Here is a 19,486-nt window from a genome sequence, read left to right as displayed (position 1 = left end):
AAAAAGTAATAAAGGGTAATTACCTAGTTTGACTGTTGCAGTGAGGGAGAAGGGGAAGAGGAAAGGGAAGAGGGTGGACTGTGGGCAGGGAAGGATGAGTGGATTTTAAAGTGAGCATGCTCAGGTATCCAGAAAAGGAAGCAAGACTATGCTTTCTGGTTTAACCCATATAATTAAAAATTTAAAACATCATGATGATCAAAGTAGGTCTGGGGATGCAGCTCAGTGGTGAAGAGCTCAGCTACCTTGCCTATGGCTGTAGGTCCAGCCCTCAGCAGCTGCAACAATAATAATCAGAGCTGAAGGAAGACTATGGTGACAGAGAACCCTTGCCCTGACTTCCTTCTCCAACTCACAGCCTTCTGATGAAGCAAAAGAAGTTTCTTTACCATTTCAAAAATGTCCGCTGGGCCAAGGGTCGGCATGAGACCTACCTGTGCTACGTGGTCAAGAGGAGAGATAGCGCCACCTCCTGCTCACTGGACTTCGGCCACCTTCGAAACAAGGTAGGGCAGGGACTGGGGGGGGGGGGGGGGGTTTGGGTGGCAGCTGTTGACACTAAAGCTATGGATGCCCCTGGTGCCAAATGTTGAGGGGACCAAGGCAGGCCGATTGCTGAGTTTGAGACAGCCTGGTCTACAGAAGGAGTTTTAGGACTACACAGAGAAACCCTGTCTGGAAAAACAAACAAACAAACAAACAAAGACTGAAATAATGGTGCATGCCTGTATTTCCACAGTGCTAGGGCTGAAATGAAGGATCTGCCTTGCCAGACAAGCCCCGCCCCTGAGCCCTCCCCTAACCACCTCTGGCCCCTCAGCCCCTCAGCCCTTTAATCCCTCAGCTCTGGGTTCTTTCTCAAGCACTTTCTTGAGTGAGAAAAACAAATTATATCTTTAGAATTTTTGAAAATCAACGAGGAAAAAAAATAGGTAAAATGACATCAACTCGACTTTCCCAAACAATTTTGTTCCCAAAAGACCAGAGAGGCCGATGACCACCTTTAACCCAATGAGTTTCCTTCAGGAACCAGAGAGAAGTCTCTGTTGTTTGGGTAATTATAATGATCAATCCTTCGGCTGCCTGAAAGAACTGCGTTTCTAAGAGAGTTCACCAAATTGCAGATTGGCTTCCACGGGCTTCTCCTGGGCATCTCCGAGACGCCCAGGGAAGAGCTCGTGCAGTCGGCTATTTATAATGTACGTTGTCTTTTTGTGGGGCAAACTTCAACACACAGTCTCTTCTCTACTTGGAGTCATGACACACTGTATTTATAGACAGCTTGATCAAGTGGTACTTTCTCTTCGCACACAACACCAGCTTGATTTACTGCTAAGGAAATAGTGCAAAAAAAGATGAGTAAAAGAAAAACTATGTTCAGTCTTCGACAAACGATTTTCGCAATAGGAGATGGGCCTATTACGAGTGCAGTTATTACAGTCACTGGCATCACATAGCACGTACACACACACACACACACACACTCGCAATAGGAGATGGGCCTATTACGAGTGCAGTTATTACAGTCACTGGCATCACATAGCACGTACACACACACACACACACACACACACACACACACACACACCTTAATTGCCTCCCACTTATAAAGCCAGACGCCAAGTCAGCTTATCTCTTCAATAAGCTTTTTCCTCCCTCCTTACAAATTGTTCTGGTGCCACCTAGTGGCCAAGGTGCAGTTTGCAGTTTTACAATGTGGCGTCCAAACAGGCACTTCCGGGACACGAAGGTAATCCCTGCAAGGTGTGTATCCTTTGTCCCATAGATGTGCAGCTTTCCTTTACTCAACAAAGCCATTGTAATAAAGCCATTTGGCTCCAACAAGTGCTATCTTAATAAGGGAATTATCTTTATGCTGGGAGTGATGGCACACACCTTTAATCCCAACCCTCCAGAGGCAGAGGCAGAGGCAGGTGGATTTCTGTGAGTTTGAGGCCAGCCTGGTCTACATAATGAATTCCAGGTCAAGCCAGTGCGATATTCCCACAAGCATCCCAAATGGCCTGAGTGGGAGAGCATGCCAGCCACGTCACCAGTGCTCTCTGCTCTTTCTCCAGTCTGGCTGCCACGTGGAATTGTTGTTCCTACGCTACATCTCAGACTGGGACCTGGACCCGGGCCGGTGTTACCGCGTCACCTGGTTCACCTCCTGGAGCCCCTGCTATGACTGTGCCCGGCACGTGGCTGAGTTTCTGAGATGGAACCCTAACCTCAGCCTGAGGATTTTCACCGCGCGCCTCTACTTCTGTGAAGACCGCAAGGCTGAGCCTGAGGGGCTGCGGAGACTGCACCGCGCTGGGGTCCAGATCGGGATCATGACCTTCAAAGGTGAGACTTGCACACTGGAGAGGGCGATCTGAGTTGCCACTCAGAGTGAGTGTCAGCGGGGAAACTGGGGGTGGGGTGCTACTTAAAGACCTTCAGTTCGTCCTGGATATCAAAAGTATTACTTTATTTTTTGAGGTAGGATCTCGCTATCCCAGGCTGACCTTCAACTTGGAATTCTCCGACCTCTGCCTTCTGAGTGGCGGAAATACAAGTATACATCAATCTCAGAATTATCAGAATTTGAGAGATAGAAGTTGGCAGGGCTATAGGTGCGCTCAGTGACAGAACTCGGGTCCAGCATGTGCAAAGCCCTGCATTCCACCTTTAGCAGTCAAATAATAAATTGAGGAGGAAGAGGAGGAGGAGGAGGATAGTGGTCAGAGAGATGGTTCCGTGGGGGCCCTTGCCTTTGTACCTTAAGTTTAACCCCTGAAACACTCTGTCTGACTTTCTGACCTTCACCTACACACACACACACACACACACACACACACACACACACACACCTCCTTCTTATTTATCTATTTATTTTTCTTTTAAGACTATTTTTACTGCTGGAATACATTTGTAGAAAATCGTGAAAGAACTTTCAAAGCCTGGGAAGGGCTACATGAAAATTCTGTGCGGCTAACCAGACAACTTCGGCGCATCCTTTTGGTAAGTCTGCCTGTCTGTCTGTCTGCCTGTCTCTCTGTCTGTCTCTGTCTCTCTCTCTCTCACACACACACACACATACATATACTCACACACACACACACACACTCACACACACACACACTCACACACACACACACACACACTCACACACACACAGACCTGGAGCCCCTTATTTATTTGTATTATGCATTATTTTATACAATGATTACTTCAAGGCACTTACAACCCAGTTTTCTTTTCTGCTTTACCCAGGGCAGAGCTTCCACTTAGATGCTTGCCTCCTGCCTCCTCTTCGCTCAGTCTTCATAACTCTTTCCTTTTGCTAACCTCCCCTCAGGTGGGGTTCCTTCCAGGGCAGAATTATTCGCCCCTTCTTTTTTTTCCTGGTCCTCAAGCAATTTACTTTCCTCTGGAGCCACCCACTTCGTTTAGACACTTTCCCTTCCCGAGATCAAATTTAAAGCCCTTCACTCCGTTTATATCATCTCTCTTTCTCCGCAGCCTTTGTATGAAGTCGATGACTTGCGAGATGCATTTCGTATGTTGGGACTTTGAAAGCAACCTCCTGGAATGTCACGTGTGATGGAATTTCTCTGAGGAGACTGGATAGAAAAACAACCCTTCAACTACATGTTTTTCTTCTTAAGTACTCACTTTTATAAGTGTAGGGGGAAATTATATGACTTTTTAAAAAATACTTGAGCTGCATAGGACCTCCAGAGCGATGATGCAACTGAGCTTGGTGTGCAACATCGCCATCTACCGGGGAACAGCAGAACTTCCAGACTTTGGGTCGTGAATGATGCTCTCTTTTTTCAACAGCATGGAAGAGCATATGGAGACGACCACACAGTTTGTTACACCCACCCTGTGTTCCTTGATTCATTTGAATTCTCAAGGGTATCAGTGACGGATTCTTCTACTCTTTCCCTCTGAGGCTCACTTTCAGGGGTTCTTTTCTGACAAGGTCACGGGGCTGTCCTACAGTCTCTGTCTGAGCAAGCCATTCTCTCAAAAGCATTAATACTCAGGCACATGCTGTATGTTTTCACTGTCCGTCATGTTTTTCACATTTGTATGTGAAAGGGCTTGGGGTGGGATTTGAAGAATGTGCGATCGCCTCTGGGTGATTTCAATAAAGGATCTTAAAATGCAGATGAGGACTACGAAGAAATCACTCTGAAAATGAGTTCACGCCTCAAGAAGCAAATCCCCTGGAAACACAGACTCTTTTTCATTTTTAATGTCATTAGTTTACTCACAATCTTATCTAGAAGAAGAGTTCAAGAGTTCAACCCAATTTTCAGATCGCTTCCCTTAAACATCCGTAATTCTGTTAAAGGGATCAAACATCCTTATTTCTTAACTAACTGGTGCCTTGCTGTAGAGAAAGGAGCAAAGCGCCCAGATCCAAAGTATATAGTCATCATAGCCAGGAACCGCTACTCATTTTCCATTAAAAATGGCAAATTCTTCCCCGGGCTCTCCTCATAGTGGCTGAGACGGACCACGGAGGTGGTGAACCTCCGGATTCTCTGGCCCAACACGGTGGAAGCTCTGTGAGGGCGCAGAGACAGAATGCGGCAGAAATGGCCTCCACGTCCCAATTCTCCTTTCCTTGCGACCTTGGGAACAAGGAGCCTGTGACTTAGAAACTTCTCGTAATGGGTACCTGGGAGTCATTTGAGTATGGGGCAGTAATTTATTCTCTGTGATGGATGCCAACACAGTTAAACAGAATTTTTAGTTTTTATATGTGTGTGAAGCTGCTCCCCCAAATTGTTAACTGTGTTAGAGGGTGGCAAAATAGGGAAAGTGGCATTCACCTATAGTTCCAGCATTCAGGAAGCTGAGGCAGGAGGATTGTAAATTTGAGGCCAGTCTGAGCTGCAAGGTGAGACCCTATTTCAAACAACACAACCAGAATTGGGTTCTGGTAAATCATACTTAATAAGGGAAAAATGCAAGACGCAAGACCGTGGCAAGGAAATGACGCTTTGCCCAACGAAATGTAGGGAACCAACATAGACTCCCTGTTTGTCCCTCTTTATGTCTGGTCTCCCTATCAACGATCTTTGTTAATGAGAAAAATATTAGAAAAAAATATCCCTGTGCAGTTATCACCCGGTCGCCATTATAATGCAATTAAAAGGCTCACAGGAAATCCTGTATACACGACCGTTATTTATTGTATGTAAGTTGCTGAGGAAGAGGAGAAAAAAATAAAGATCATCCGTCCCTTCCTGCATATGTTCCTGTTTTTTATGTTGCTGTGCGGCATCCAGCGATACTCCTGCCGTCATTTTCTCTTCTGAAATATTAAAGTGGATGCCTGAAGTTTCATAAACTTGAAACTTTAGAGATTACTGTATATCTGAGCTCGTCACTGTGATCATCCAAAATCGTAATGGTTATGGTTCGGCAGCTGTGCTCTTGATTTTTAGCAACTCCCCCACCCCCACTCCCTACCCTGCGCACAGCAAGTTCATCCTGGCTTATTTTAAATCAACTGAATTCGCGATTAAAATGTGAAAGTTTTGGAGATGAACTACTGAATAAAATGATGTTGGGAAAAAAGGGTTTATAAATTAAAGTCATACAGATCACAGGGTAAGGTGGCGCATGTATTTAACCCCAGCTTTGGAAAGATGGAGGTAGGAGGCTCTCTGTGGGTTTGAGGTCAGCCTGATCTAGACAGAGTGCTCCGCAGACAGCCACACAGAGAGAGCCTGCCTTAGAGAAATAAATACCTGATGAAATAGAATTGAATTGAGAGTCCAGAAATTAACCCACTCAGCTATGACCAACTGATGTCAGATAAAGGTCCAAGGTGTGCTGAGTCAGCAAACCCTGCTGGGGCAATCTGACATCAGGTGCGAAGAGTGCAATCCACATGGTGACACCTGCCTGTCCCCTACTCGGGAGGCTGAGACAAGAAGATCAGTAGTAGCAGTAAATCTCCACCCAAATATGCCCTGGTGATGAAAACACAACTCAATTAATATGAATGCATGCTGTGCGCCTAGATTGGACAGATCTACCGCTACACTACCATCTTCTCCATCTATGAGACCCCCTTAGAACTTGCGGTTTCTAAGGTTTGGGGGTATAATTAGTCCCAGGGCTATCCACAACACTGTCCTAGGCGCATTCCCTAAACACGAGCTTATTCATAAACCCAGCCAGAGGGTTCACATTGCCCACAACACACCCTCCTTTCCTACCACATAACCAAAGCCCAAACTCTAGAACTGGTTCTAACTGGGAATTCTCATGGCATCCCATAGCGTATGCCCCCTTCTCTGCAGTGAGCAATATGTCCAGTATTTCCTGGAAACCTTTGGCACACAAAACTCCGAGTCACCAACACCTGCTGCTCTGTCTACTGAACTGGTTTCCGATGCTACCCAATTCATTTGAGTGTGTGTATGAGTGTTAGTGTGTGCTAGTTACTCTTTTTGTTGTTGTGATTAAAACACCATGACCGAGGGCAACCTAAGGAAGAGAGAGTGTGTATCTTGGCTTATCCCACTAAGCCATCACTGTGGGGTGGAGGCATAGCTTCAAGTGTCAGGCATGATGTGAGGATCAGGAAGCTGGGCAATCACATCTTTAACAGCAAGTGCCAAGCACAGAGGGAAACTGGAAGTTAAAGCCCACAAGTGATGTGTTCCCTTAGCCATCCTGAATACCCCCAAAACAGCGCCACCTACCTAGAACCGACATTGAATATCTGAGCCTATGGAGACCTTTGTCATTCTAACCACTGTTGTGCCCTTGCACAGTGAGCCATCTTGCCAGCTCATATTCCACAATTTGTATTTCATTTTATTAATGCTCTCTCTGTAGCAGTGATAATGATGATTGTTCCCTTTTTTGGTTTTGCTTCGTTTTGAGATTTCAGTATTTTACTCAAGTTTTATTTTAAGTGATGTTAATTACAGCATTTGAAGGGGAGGAGCTAATTCCACTCAAAATGGAAGACTCTATAATGTACCCACTAAACGCTAAAAAAAAAAAAAAATAGTGGTAAGTCTACAAGAGGAGTCAGTTTAGATCCCTAGTGTTGTCAGGGTGTGACCACAATCACCTGCCCAGATCAGAGCCAGAGAACCCGGAAGCTATTTCATACTCTGGTGCAATGGGGGTGGGGGAGGGTGGGGGGGAGGGGGAAGAAATTAAAAAAACAAAAAGGAGGAAGAAACACACACACACACACCACAAGGAAGAATTAAGTCCTGAATGACTGACTCCATCTTGCCCACCCTCTCCACCTTAAAATGGCACAAAAGAAATAGCTAACCACACCCTAAAGACTACTTTTGGTGTAAAACAGGTAACTGATGGGCTAGGATGGGGACAGGCCATGATGGGAACAGGGCATGATGGGAACAGGGCACGATGGGAACAGGGTATGATGGGAACAGGGCATGATGGGAACAGGGCATGATGATCTGTCTAAAAAAAAAAAATGTCCCTTTCATGAAGAGACATTCACGTACTTCTGAGCAGATAGGATCGGGACACCAGGGTTCAATGCTTGGGAAGTCACAGTTTCATCTGGGGACTGGATACAGATTTACAAAGGGTCCACACGTTCCCAGCTTCCTTTTGCAGCCTGGCATCTCTAGAGAGGCTCCTCCCCAAGCCCCAACCCACACCTACAGCTAGAAAGGACCCTTTCTGGTATGGGGTTTCTGCTGTACCTCTGAAATGGTAAACACCTTAAAGCTGAGTCATCCTTAGCCTGGAGTGGTATTCATCAACCCTCGCATCCCCAACATACAATATTAAAAGTCCACTAAATTCTGAAGGTAGCTATGTTGCAAAATAGTTCAAAATTAACGATTTTACAATATTCATTTATGCTTGAAATTCTAGTCCTAAACCAAGCTTGTGTCTGCCCGCATTGACGTTCTTGCGTCCAGCAGGGCTGACAGTGTCAGTTTAATACCTGGTTTTAGGATCTGAGTGTACCCTAAGCCAATCAGGCTGGAATTGTTCACTTTGCCAGAAAAGCAGGCATCAGGGTCGACCTGATACTTGGCTGCTATTGCAAAGCGAGTGTTACTGTTTTCTGCAGTGCAGGCGAGATTGACAGCAGTCTCCAACTTCTTGTTCACCTTCTGGTAAATAGAACCACCAAACTCTGTCCCGTCGTATGGAGCTGTCTTGCTCTGGGTCACTCAGGACTTCGAGGTCTCAAAATTCATCTGGTAGCCAGCTAGCCAACCCTTATAGCCAAGCACCGGATTCAGGGCCCAGCGATGTCAAAGTCCACGCCACAGCCCAAGTTGATGTGCTCCCTCTCGTACCCTGCCATGATTTTTAGCATTTCCCCCCCAGTTTTGGGTGAGAAAGATGAATCGAAGGTCAGCTTCAGTCCACAAGCAAGCTGGTCTTCCACAGTGATCTCAGTGCCCAGGGCGCTGTCTGTGTTCCACTTCTCCGTAAATGTTAGCCCATACTCAGTCCATCTGTCCTTGGTTTCCAGACTGCCGTTCACTCTGGTGGTCTCCGTGTTGGCAGAGCCTGAGCTGGTAAATTCCAATCTATTCTTGGACTTCCTTTTCAAATCAAGTTTTATTAAGCCAAAGCGGTAGCCCTTGGTGAAGACATCCCTGGCGGATAGAGGCAGCTGCGATGGGGGGTTGCAGCTAGGATGCTGGGAGCGCTGGGAGCGCAGTGAATAGGCAGAGGGCGGGCCAGCTCTCACGATTGTTTCTTAAGAAGACCTCCTTTAAAATTAATACCAATCCACTAACTAGTCACTCATTCTTCCAAGATTTTACTGATCAATTGCTGTGTATGCATAGTGCCGTGGTCATCATTACACAGACGTGTTAAGCACACAAAGACTACTTTGAAGAAGGCTGAAAGATCTTGGGGTTGGAGAGAGAACTCTGTAGTTTACAGAGCTTCTTGGTCCTCCAGAGAACCCAAGTTCAGTTCCAGCATCCACATCACACAGCTTACAACCGCCTGAAACTCCAGCTCCAGAGGGTCCAACACCCCTGTTCTGCCCTCCACGAGCACCTACATACATGTGTCATACAAACACACAACACACACATACATAAATTTAAAAATATATAAATAAATCAATCCTTTTCTTTTTTTAAAGCAGTCTTAAAATCTATGGACCTAGAGAAGTATTATCTGAAATTTTGAAATGGGACCCAAAGAACTTCTTCTCACAGGATCTAATACTTACAGTCTTTTGAAGCATACGCAAATGTTCAATCAGTGGTGATAAACCTAGAGACTGAGACTGCAGTCAGGCCGGCAGAGGGCTTGTCCAGCATGCGCTAAGTCCTGCACTCAGCCCACAGGGCCACACACAGCTGGGTGTGGTGGCACATGCCTATAATCACAGTGTCTGAAAAATGGAGACACAGAGAGCAGAAGTTCAAGGTCAGACCTTAAAAAATGTCTTGATGTTAAACACATTCGCCACGGAAGCCTGACAAGCTGAGTTCCATCCTTGGAACCCAGGTAAAAGAGGAGACTCCTGCAAGTTGTCCTTCAACCCCCACAGAACTGCAGTGCACACATAGGCCTTCACAGACATCATATGCATGTGTGTGTGTGTGTGTGTGTGTGTGTGTGTGTATTGTTTGTTTTAATATATTAAAAGTTCAAGGTCATCTTCAGCTCCCAAGTAATAGTAAACAGAAAGATACAAAAATTAAAACACAACATTAAACCTTTATTTCATTTATTATTTCCTTAGTGAGATGTGTGCTCTGGAATTAAAGACCCGCACCCCACACCCAGCCTCGGCCCTGGTTTTAACAACAGGTTTATCAGCCTGAGGTTCAACACTCGTTACTTTTACTTCCTTAGAGGATTACATTTTCATGATGTGCAACAGTTTCGTATTTTGTTTGTGCATGACCTTTAAGACTTTTGTCTCCAGGCGTGGTGGCACATACCTGTAAACCCAGTACTCGGGAGACTTAGACAGGTTTGGGAGTCACCAGCCAGCCTGGGCTACATCACAAGACCCTTTGGATTCTCCTCTCTGTATTCAAACACTCCCCTCCTGTCTCTTCTGGTCTATGGGTCTGCATGCAGCCCCAGTAAAGAGAAACAAAAAAGAGTTACTGAGGCAGCTTCAACCGTACCGTGACCTGTTTTCTATCTCTGACACTTAATGCTGCAATGCAAAGCTTCCTGGGAATTGCACCGTGGTTGAGTGTACAAGAGTTGTTCTGGGTCCCGTCCCACATGGCTATGAAATGTTGAAAGTAGCGTCTGCCTTATTCTTGGCTCCTGAACTCCCAACAACGCACTGAAGCAGCCTTCCCTAAAACATTTCTAATTCTTGCTCTGCCTCAAAATCTGGGAAGCCTAGCGATTCTGTAAAATGGGATTCTACCTGGAGGAGGCAACGTTACCTGGGGAACCTAACACACATTTAGGTAGAGAATGGGTTATAAAGTTAAGTGAGACTTAGGGGGAGCCAAAAATGAGATGGTGAAGAGTCCCTGTGCCAGTCGCTGCTCAAGAGCTGTCACCCTCTTTGGTAGATGTGATAACCAGGATGGGACTGGGTTGGCTGTAAAGAGACAACCACCGTGGGAGGGATCCGTAGTGGAGTCACAGGCCATCTGAGAGATAGGTGAAAAGTCAGGCAAGCTGTGTCCACAGGAAGATGCTCTCGTCTTCAGGTCTTCAGAGCGTGAAATCTACTATGCACAAATAACTACCTTTGAATGCTAATCAAATGCGACCGGCCCCTGGGGTTTTAAGACTGTCATGGTCCATGCAATTTGCTTTCTTCTTCTTTCCAATTTAAATCTCACAGGGTGTCACATATTACCAGACACGAGATCTAAATAGGAAACTGAAGCCAAAGAAGCAGAAGACGGTGATATACAGAAAGACTCCATAAACGTCCCACAAAATTGTCTGTATAAAGAGCAAACCGAGAAAGCACCCACAGCGGCTAGCTTCATGGTTCTTTCCTGGTAGCTTCTTTTCTTCCCCAAGGTTTCAGTGCTCTGTTTACTCCCAATGGAATCTTTTCACACAAAGACAAGATTTCATAAAACAGCATGACAGCTGGGTGGTAACGCCTTTAATCCCAGCACTTGGGAAGCAGTGGCCAGTGGATCTCTGTGAGTTCAAGACCAGCCTGGTCTGCAGAGTGAGCTCCAGGGTTTCATAGAGAAACTCTGTCTCAATAAACAAACAAACAAACAAAAACCCTAACAAACAAATACACAAATACACACACACCAAAGAAAACGTAGCAATGACTTAGGCAATGAAGGAAGGGTGCTCAGGTCCCAGGCTGTGTCTGAGGATGGCTCACAGCTCAGCTGTTAACTCATTTAATTACTTAATTTATTCAAGTTCCCAGGAATCTGTCTTCAGGGCAGGACTTAGCACGGTCACTCAGGATTCACTAGGGGGGGTTGATTCTGCTATAAATTTATTCCAGGAGCTGAGGAGCTCAGAGATAGAGTGCTCACCCACCCTGGCGGGGGGGGGGGGGGGCTGCATTCAGTCCCCAACACAGGAGAGAAAGGGGCTGGGGGATGGGGTGGATATGGTAGACTGTGCTTGTATTGGGAGCCCAGGCAGAAAGATTGAGAGTGAGGCCAGATTGGGCTGTATAGTAAGACCTCGTCTCAAACGGAATAGAGAGGAAGGGAAGGACAACAAAAACATAATAAAAATAAAGGCAGCTCTTCCTGAAGACGCAGTGTTTGTAATTCTGAGATTGTTCCTCTCTGTCTCTCTCTGTCTCTCTCTTCCTTTTATTCTTTCTCTTTCTTTCTTTCTTCCTTTTGTTCTTTTTCTTCCTTCCTTCCTTTCTCTCTCTCTCTTCCTTCCTTCTTTCCTTCTTTCCTTCCTTCCTTTATTCCTTCCTTCCTTCCTTTATTCCTTCCTTCCTTCCTTCCTCCCTTCCTTCCTTCCTTCCTTCCTCCCTTCCTTCCTTCCTTCCTCCCTTCCTTCCTTCCTTCCTTCCTTCCTTCCTTCCTTCCTTCCTTCCTTCCTTCCTTCCCTTTTTAGAGACAGTGTCTACAGTGTAGCTCAGGCTAGCCTCACACTTGCTATGGAGCCAAAGATGGCCTTGAACTCTTCATTCTCCTGCCTCTGCCTCCCAAATTCTGGGTTTATAGCCTATGGTATCACTCCGGGTTTATATGTTTTAAAAATCGAACATTGGGCTTCCTGAAAGCTAGGCAAATGCTCTACTGACTGAGCTCCATCTCCAGCCCTGGAAACTTATGAACCTCAATTTGAGACACTGTCTCAGTCCATTTTGTCAGACTCTGGTTCTCAGGCGATCAGGGTGACCACTGAGCCTAGGCAACACCTTTAGTACTGGAGACCAGATTAGCACCCTTCTAACTATAGAGAGAAAACACACTGTACCTTCTGTGGGCGGGTCAGCTCTGTCCACCAAGTCCACACACCAGTGCACACATCTGGGTATTGGCTTGTCTGACATCTGGGGTTAAGAAGGTAGTTATTCAGGAAGTGACTCACGTTTGTTGGTTCCTCTGTCACCAACCCCAGCTGTATTCGTTTACTCTTTAGTAATTGAACAAGGACTTGGGGTCACCTAAGCTCACAGCCATGTCACTTCATACTTTAAAGTGAGTTTATGTGTTTCAGGATGAAGGAGAAGACTCTTGGAAATGTTCAAAGCATTCGTCACCAAGTCCCTGTTTAATGGAAGGTTGACTTCCTCCAAGGCTTATTTTTTGAGCTGTAAAATCTGGAGGGAACTAGGTCCACGAAATATAAAGGAAGTTGCCAGAAATGCCCTTTTGTTTGCAAAAGGCTGCTTCCTCTTTCCTGGGGCAGAGGGACATAGCAGCTGGGTGGCCTTGGTCGAGTCGTTTGAACTTTTTCTGGTTAGATTTTTCTCTTTTTTCCAAAGTTAAGCCAGTAACAAGTGGAGACTTCTGGGGAAAAAAATAAACGAATTCAATGTGTGAGACACTCATCACTTGGTTCACGGTGAATGCCATATAGGTATTTTTCTCTCCCATTCAATTCAGTACACACAGTCAAGAATGCATACGCCCAATTGCATTGTGTCTGAGTCTGCCTGTTCACACTGAGTTCCTTGTAGGTGACCAAGCACTGTGGGTATTTAGAGGGGAAAAATATTACTCAATCAGTAACCTCATTGCTTAGGTTGTGTTTCACAATGTCCCTATGACACTGGAACTTTATCATCCTCATTTTATTGAGGAAACAGAAAACAGATGACCAGGTCCCTCAGCAAGAAGCAGAGTTAGAGTTTGACCGGGTTGTGGCTTCTTCTGTTAGCTACCAGAGTGTGTTTAAACACTCTATTATATTATATAGTGCTTAAATATTATAGATCGAGCTGTACCCAGCCAGCTCAAGAGCATTGCCAGACTGGTTATCTAATCAGTTGGCACTTTGCTGTCGTCTTAATTTAGTTAGTGCTGGCATGCTATCAACTGTTGAATGCATTATGATGGTCACACCTGAGGGCAGGCTGTAGTTGAAGCTGTTGCCATGGAAAACATTTCCTAAAAAATGTATTTATATAGTACAAGAAAACTATGGGCAAGCAAAGTGACTCAGGAGACAAAGGAGCCTGCTGCCAAGCCTGAGAACTTGAGTTTGAGGCCAACTAGACTCACTTGGTAGGAGAGAAACCAGCCCTAGAAGCTATTCTTTGACCTCTACATGTATGCTAAGGCGCGTGCGCACGTGCGTGTGTGTGTGTGTGTGTGTGTGTGTGTGTGTGTGTGTGTGTGTGCACACAATGAACACATAAAATAAAATGTAATTTCAGAAAAAGCTTCTGAACAGAAAAAGCTGTCTGAAGTCTCTGGACAACGGCAAATGGTGGATGGGGTGAGGCAGGAGGGTCCAGAGGACCTGTGCCCCTCATTCAGTCCCTCAGCTTCTCGTCCTTCGTTCAGCCGGCTGTTCTCTGGCTCGGCTCCCTCTCTTGTTGTCTCACTATCTTCTCTATTCTCTCCCACTGTTCTTGATATTTTTCCTCACGATACTCCCTGCTATCCCTGTATGTCTGGTGCTGAGAACCTGGGAGGAGCATGGGGACTCCCCACCCTATCCCCCCACTTCCAAGGGGCCTGGCCTCTTTTAACAGAACAAAGCTGCTGATCTGGCTCTCCTGCTGTATAGACTGTGTGTTGCTTCTGGCTTCTGCCACCACCATATTTAACTTCAAATTCTAGGGTCTGCCTCTTCCACCACTTCCCCTCCACTGGCTCTAGACTCGTGTCTCTCCTTACCTACTTGGCAAACGACTCTCCTAGAGCTCCATGAGCATGATACAAACTCATGCTGGTGCATCAGGCAGCCTCCCTACACCTTTTAGGTGCCCTTCCATGCCTCACCACTGATTCTGGGTATCTCTCTGGCAAGTTTCAGTCCCCTTGGGGATGCCCCCAGGCTCAAATTCTGACCCATGCTGCCTGCCCTTTACCGAGTCGCCCTCTGTGTTTCTCCAACACTATCTTGGAATCCTCCTTCTGATGGAATTACTTCTGGCAACCCTCTAAGTCTCTCCCATCCCTTTCCTGGGCTCCTGGAAGGCTTTCTGCCGGCTGTGTCTCTCAGCTCCCTCCCGGAGATCGCTCTGCCTCTTAACTATGGCTAAACACTTTTTCTCCTCAGTTCCCTCTAGGAGAGGAGCTGCCTGTCTCTCTTTCCTTCAGTGTCTTGCTGGAGCCTGCTGTCCGTCTCTCTTCACTCTACAGAAGCTTCGCAGGAGAAAACAAGCAGCTTTCCGTACACCCTTCTGGGCCTCTGAGACCCTTTCCCTAAGCCTCTCTCTCCACCTCCTCACTCAGCTTCTCTCTCAGTTCCCCGCTGGAACTTGCTCTGTCTCTAACCATTGGTTCATCCCATACAGAATTAGACTTGTTGGAGTCCTCCTCTGCCTTCTCTAATCTCTTTCCTCCTTGTGCTTAGAGATTTTATTAAAGCCTTCGAACCTTACTACAAATGGCTTGGCCTCAATATAAACTAGATAATCAGACTCAAAGGGAAAAAAATAAAAACATCCAATTTCCAAATTTTCATGGAATAAGCCAATGATCCCCCAAATCTCTGATCTCTAAGCTGTCTCTGCTCTCCACTCCCAAAAATCTCTTATCCCTCAACCTCTTATGTTCCCCGCTCTTGTCTTGTCCCTCAGCCTCTTCTGCTCCCGGCTCTTGTCTTATCCCTCAGCCTCTTCTGCTCCCGGCTCTTGTCTTATCCCTCAGCCTCCTTTGGTTTTGCTCACTCTTGTCTCCCTCTGATCACTAGGTTGGGTTTTCTGGAGACTCAAATGTCTTTGGGTATAGATAATACTAAAAATTGTTTTAGGTGGATGGTGGTGCACACCTTTAATCTCAGCACTTTGGGAGGCAGTGGTAGGTGTATCTCTGAGTTTAAGATCAGCCTGAACAACAGAGTGAATTCTAGGATAGCCAGGAGTACACAGAGAAACCCTGTCTCGAAAAAATTTTTGAAAATTATTAAATAAAAGAAGGAGAAGAAGGAAGAAAAAGAAGAAGGGGAGGAGGAATACACCCTTGCACTGCGGGGAGGCAGGAGGACTGCTGGGCCTTGCTGGCCACCAGCTTAGCAGCAGGTTCAGTGAGTGACACTGTCTCCAGAGAATAAGGCAGAGAGTGATAAAGCAAGACCCCGGGCATTCCCCTCTGCTTCCCCGGCCCCGTGCACACACACTTGTGCATTTGCCACAGAAGTAAAACAGAGTACTTTTTCTTTTTTGTTTCATTTGTTTGTTTTTGTTGTTGTTTGTTATTGTTTGTTTGTTTGGGACAGGATCTCTACACAGTCCTGTCTGTCCTGGAACTCCTGTAGATGAGGCTGGCTTCACTCACAGACATCAGCCTGCCTCTGCCTCCCAAGTGCTGGGATTAAAGGTGTAGGCTACCACCACCCTGCCTAGAGTGCCATTTTTTATTCATCAAATTGACAAAGACAAAATATTGTAGTTGCATGCCAGGTGTAGTGGTGTATGCTTTTAATTCCAGCACTCAGGATGCAGAGGCAGGTGGATCTCTGTGAGTTCAAGGACTGCCTGATCTACATTGTTCTAGGACAACCAGGCCTACACTGAGAGACTGTCTCAAAAACAAACAAACAAACAAACAAACAAACAAACAATATTGATCATGTTTATCATTGGCAAAGATGTAGGGAATTGTTAGATTTAAACTATAGACTATGCTCGACCCTAAGCCCCTTTGTTACTTCTTATTTTTAGACAAGGTCTCACTAAGTTGCCCAGGTTGGCTTTGAACTCAGTCTATAACTCACGCAAGCCTAGAACTTGAGCTCTTCTAACCTTAGCCTACAGAGTGATTGTTATTGTCACCCTGTGACTCCAAGCCTGGCTTAATTTAAAATTTGAAAACTGCATTCTCTCTGGATCACTTCCCCATCTTGCTCTAAGCCCAATGTGTAGAGAATTGTGTCCTGTATGGATGCAACACCTGTCAATTAAAGTTCACTGGCTGTAGCTGAGGCAGGAAAATAGGTGAGACTTCTGAAAGGCAGTAAGGATTGTGGGAAAGAGGCAGTGGGGGAGGAGTCGACCCACAAAGAGAGCACTGTTGTATGTAGCTAAGGACTAGCCACATGGCAGACTTGGATTAAGATAAATGGGTTATTAACTTATGCGCTATTAGGGAACCAGCCAAGGCTAGTTGGCCAAGGTATCTGTAAATATATATATTTGAATCTCAGCATTGCTATTTTGTAAGAGTCCATGCTTTGCTAAAAAAAAAAAAAATCCCTGGACTCAAATAGTATGCAAAAGCATAGAGCATTTTATTCTGGAGAAGTCCAGCATGCTGGGGGCTACCATCTTCCAAGATGGAGGTGACCAAGTGAACTCAAAGACCCAATTTAAAGCACATTAGGGTCCATCTTAGAAAGGGGAACAAAATACTCACGGGAGCAAATGAGACAAAGCGTGGAGCAGAGACTGAAGGAAAGGCCATCCAAAGATTGCCCCTACCTGGGTATCCATTCCCATATATAGTCACCAAACTCAGATACTATTGTGGCTGCCAAGAAGTGGTTGCTGAGAGGAGCCTGATATAGCTGTCTCCTGAGAGGCTCTGCCAGAGCCTGACAAATACAGAGGCAGATGCTTGCAGCCAATCATTGGATTGAGCACAGGCTCCCCAATGGCGTCCCTAGTGGAGGAGTTAGAGAAAGAACTGAAGGAGCTGAAGGTGTTTGCAACCCCATAGGAAGAACAACAATATCAACCAACCAGACCCCCCAGAGCTCCCAGGGACTAAACCACCAACCAAGGGTACACATGGCTCCAGCTGCATATATAGCAGAAGATGGCCTTGTTGAGCATCAGTGGGAAGAGAGGCCCTTGGTCCTATGAAGGCTCAATGCCCCAGTGTAGGGAAATTTGAGGGCAGGGAGGTGGGAGGGGGTGGGTGGGGCCATACCCTCATAGAAGCAGGAGGGGGGGATGAGATAGGAGGTTTCTAGGGAGGAGGTGAGAAAGGGGCAACATTTGAAATGTAAATAAAGAAAATATCCAATAATTTTTTTTAAATCCACACACATTAGGGGAATTCTGGGGTAGGTGACCTTTATCTTAATCTGTTGGCTCTATCTCTAGGGACATTCCAGAACCATTACTGGGGTGTGTGTATGTGGGTGGGGTGCTGGAAGCTGTTGCTGGGGAAGTCTGGAAACTGTTGCTAACCCATTGCCCTTGCCTCAGGCCAGATGGCAGGGCAACTTCTGACTGGCTGCCTGAAGCCTGAGTTTTTGGGGGTTTGTTTTTTGTTTTCAGTAACTGACTTGCCCAGTTCTTAGAAACAGAAATTTAGGCCTAGTCTCATGAACTGCCAATTTAAAGCCTACCATGGTGTCAGCCTGTCTCAATTTCACAAGTATGGGCAGAGAGGAAAACTCTGTTTTACATGAATTATTCCTCTGTGAGGTTTATTATCACTGTGACCAAATGCCTGAGGCCAGCTTCATCCTGGCTGGAGATTGTGAAGGTTTTAGTCCATTGTGGTGGGAAGGGTGTGGTGAAGCCCAACAGCTCATACCAGGGAGGCAGGCAGCAGAGGGAAGATGGCCTCACTTACTGGCTGTCTCCTTCCATTCCATCCAGACCCTCAGCCTATGGAATGGGGCTAATTAGGTCTTCATGCCTTGTTGAATCCTCTGGGTAACAACTTTCATGAGGCACCCAGAGCACATCCCCAACCTCACTGGAGCACCAACCTTGCTAGGGCTCTCTGTCCACTGAGTGGACATTATCCTGGATTGTTCTTTCACTGGTCGTGCCGGGGACTTTGTTTTTCTGTCTGAATTCTCTCCTGGATTCCAGTATTTCACTCTTCCTTAGTTTAATAGTTTAGTGTAGTAAACCCTCCAGATGCTTGCTGAGAAACACAGCTTGGGAAGTCACTTCATCCCTTATCTGTCAACGTGTCTTCAACTGTGTCATTATTCTCTTCACCATGGCAGAATGTCTGATAGGAACGATACTTATTTATTTATGTTCTATTTGCATGTATGCCTGTATGACAGAAGAGAGCATCCGACCATCCCATTATAGATGTAGATCGTTTGAGTGACTGTGGTTTCTGGGAATTGAACTCAGGACCTTTGGAAAGGCAGACGGTGCTCTTAACCACTAAGCCATCTCTCCAGTCCTGACAGAAACAATTTAAAGGAGGAAGCATTTGTTTTGCTCATGGACTCAGAGATTTCAATCTACAGCCAATCATACAGTTCCATTCATGCAAAACACAGGTCACCTCCCCTGACTTTCTGCATGGGTTTGTTGGGCTATGGCCTTCACCTACTGGGCAATCTCCCCGCCCCTCTTTTATTTGATTGGTTGTTTGTGACAGAGTCTGGATGGGTAGTCCAATGGCTGGCCTCCAACTCATGATCCTCCTGTCTCAGCCTCTTGAGTACTGAGATCAGAGGGTGTGCTACCTGCTTTATATGAACGCTTTTGCAAAATCAAATCATGATACATGGCTGTGATGGCTTTCAAGCTAGAAGTGCGTAACTAAAGTCAAGAAACTGTGCTCAAAACCTGAAGAGATTCTGCGGCACGAAGCAGCCAGAAAGGGGCAGGAACAGGATCTAAGACAGAGCAAACTGAAGAGAGAGAAGACCAAGGCTGAGTTCCAGATTCCAGACGGGACAGATGGATGGATAAACGACAAAAAAAAAAAAAAAAAAAAAAAGTTGAGGTCCAAGGTCTTCCATGACTATATAGTGAGTTGGGAGCTTGTTGAGACCCTGGCTCAAAGGAGAAACAAAAAAAAGCAAGAAAATCCTGTTTGACTCTATTGAGGTAGGAACCTCTGATCTCCACCCCACCCCCGCAGACTAACATTCTTTCTTCAATTTTCTCACAAACTCTAGTGGGTACTGGGGGCAAAAAAAAACAAAAAAAACCACAAACACAAAAACAATTGATAAATGTTTTTTT

At 45.8% G+C, this 19,486-nt stretch overlaps 1 protein-coding gene and 2 pseudogenes across 2 annotated transcripts; 1 reads left to right on the top strand and 2 right to left on the bottom strand.

The window, feature by feature from the left end:
* Positions 1–362: 362 nt before the first annotated feature.
* On the top strand, positions 363–3,561 carry Aicda (activation induced cytidine deaminase). 2 transcript variants are annotated; one of them, XM_085839604.1, is made up of 4 exons: positions 363–506; positions 2,079–2,349; positions 2,921–3,006; positions 3,508–3,561. In XM_085839604.1, exons 1-4 carry the CDS (start codon positions 366–368, stop codon positions 3,559–3,561), a joined length of 552 nt encoding a protein of 183 aa, XP_085695730.1. In that variant the 5' UTR covers positions 363–365. The 2 variants fall into 2 exon arrangements, with proteins under 2 accessions (XP_085695730.1, XP_085695729.1); XM_085839603.1 differs by having other exon boundaries at positions 2,891–3,006.
* An 800-nt stretch (positions 3,562–4,361) lies between these two features.
* Positions 4,362–5,495, bottom strand: LOC115031290 (cytochrome c oxidase subunit 7C, mitochondrial pseudogene; annotated as a pseudogene).
* Positions 5,496–7,869: 2,374 nt separating this feature from the next.
* LOC147003833 (non-selective voltage-gated ion channel VDAC1 pseudogene) lies at positions 7,870–9,235 on the bottom strand (annotated as a pseudogene).
* Between the last annotated feature and the right edge of the window lie 10,251 nt (positions 9,236–19,486).

This window comes from Mus caroli, unplaced genomic scaffold (genome assembly GCF_978045245.1).
Source record: "Mus caroli unplaced genomic scaffold, Mus_caroli_1 scaffold_7, whole genome shotgun sequence".
Classification (NCBI taxonomy): Eukaryota; Metazoa; Chordata; class Mammalia; order Rodentia; family Muridae; genus Mus; species Mus caroli.
The sequence above is the reverse complement of the archived record's forward strand: the minus strand, read 5'-3'. Positions and strand labels throughout refer to the sequence as shown.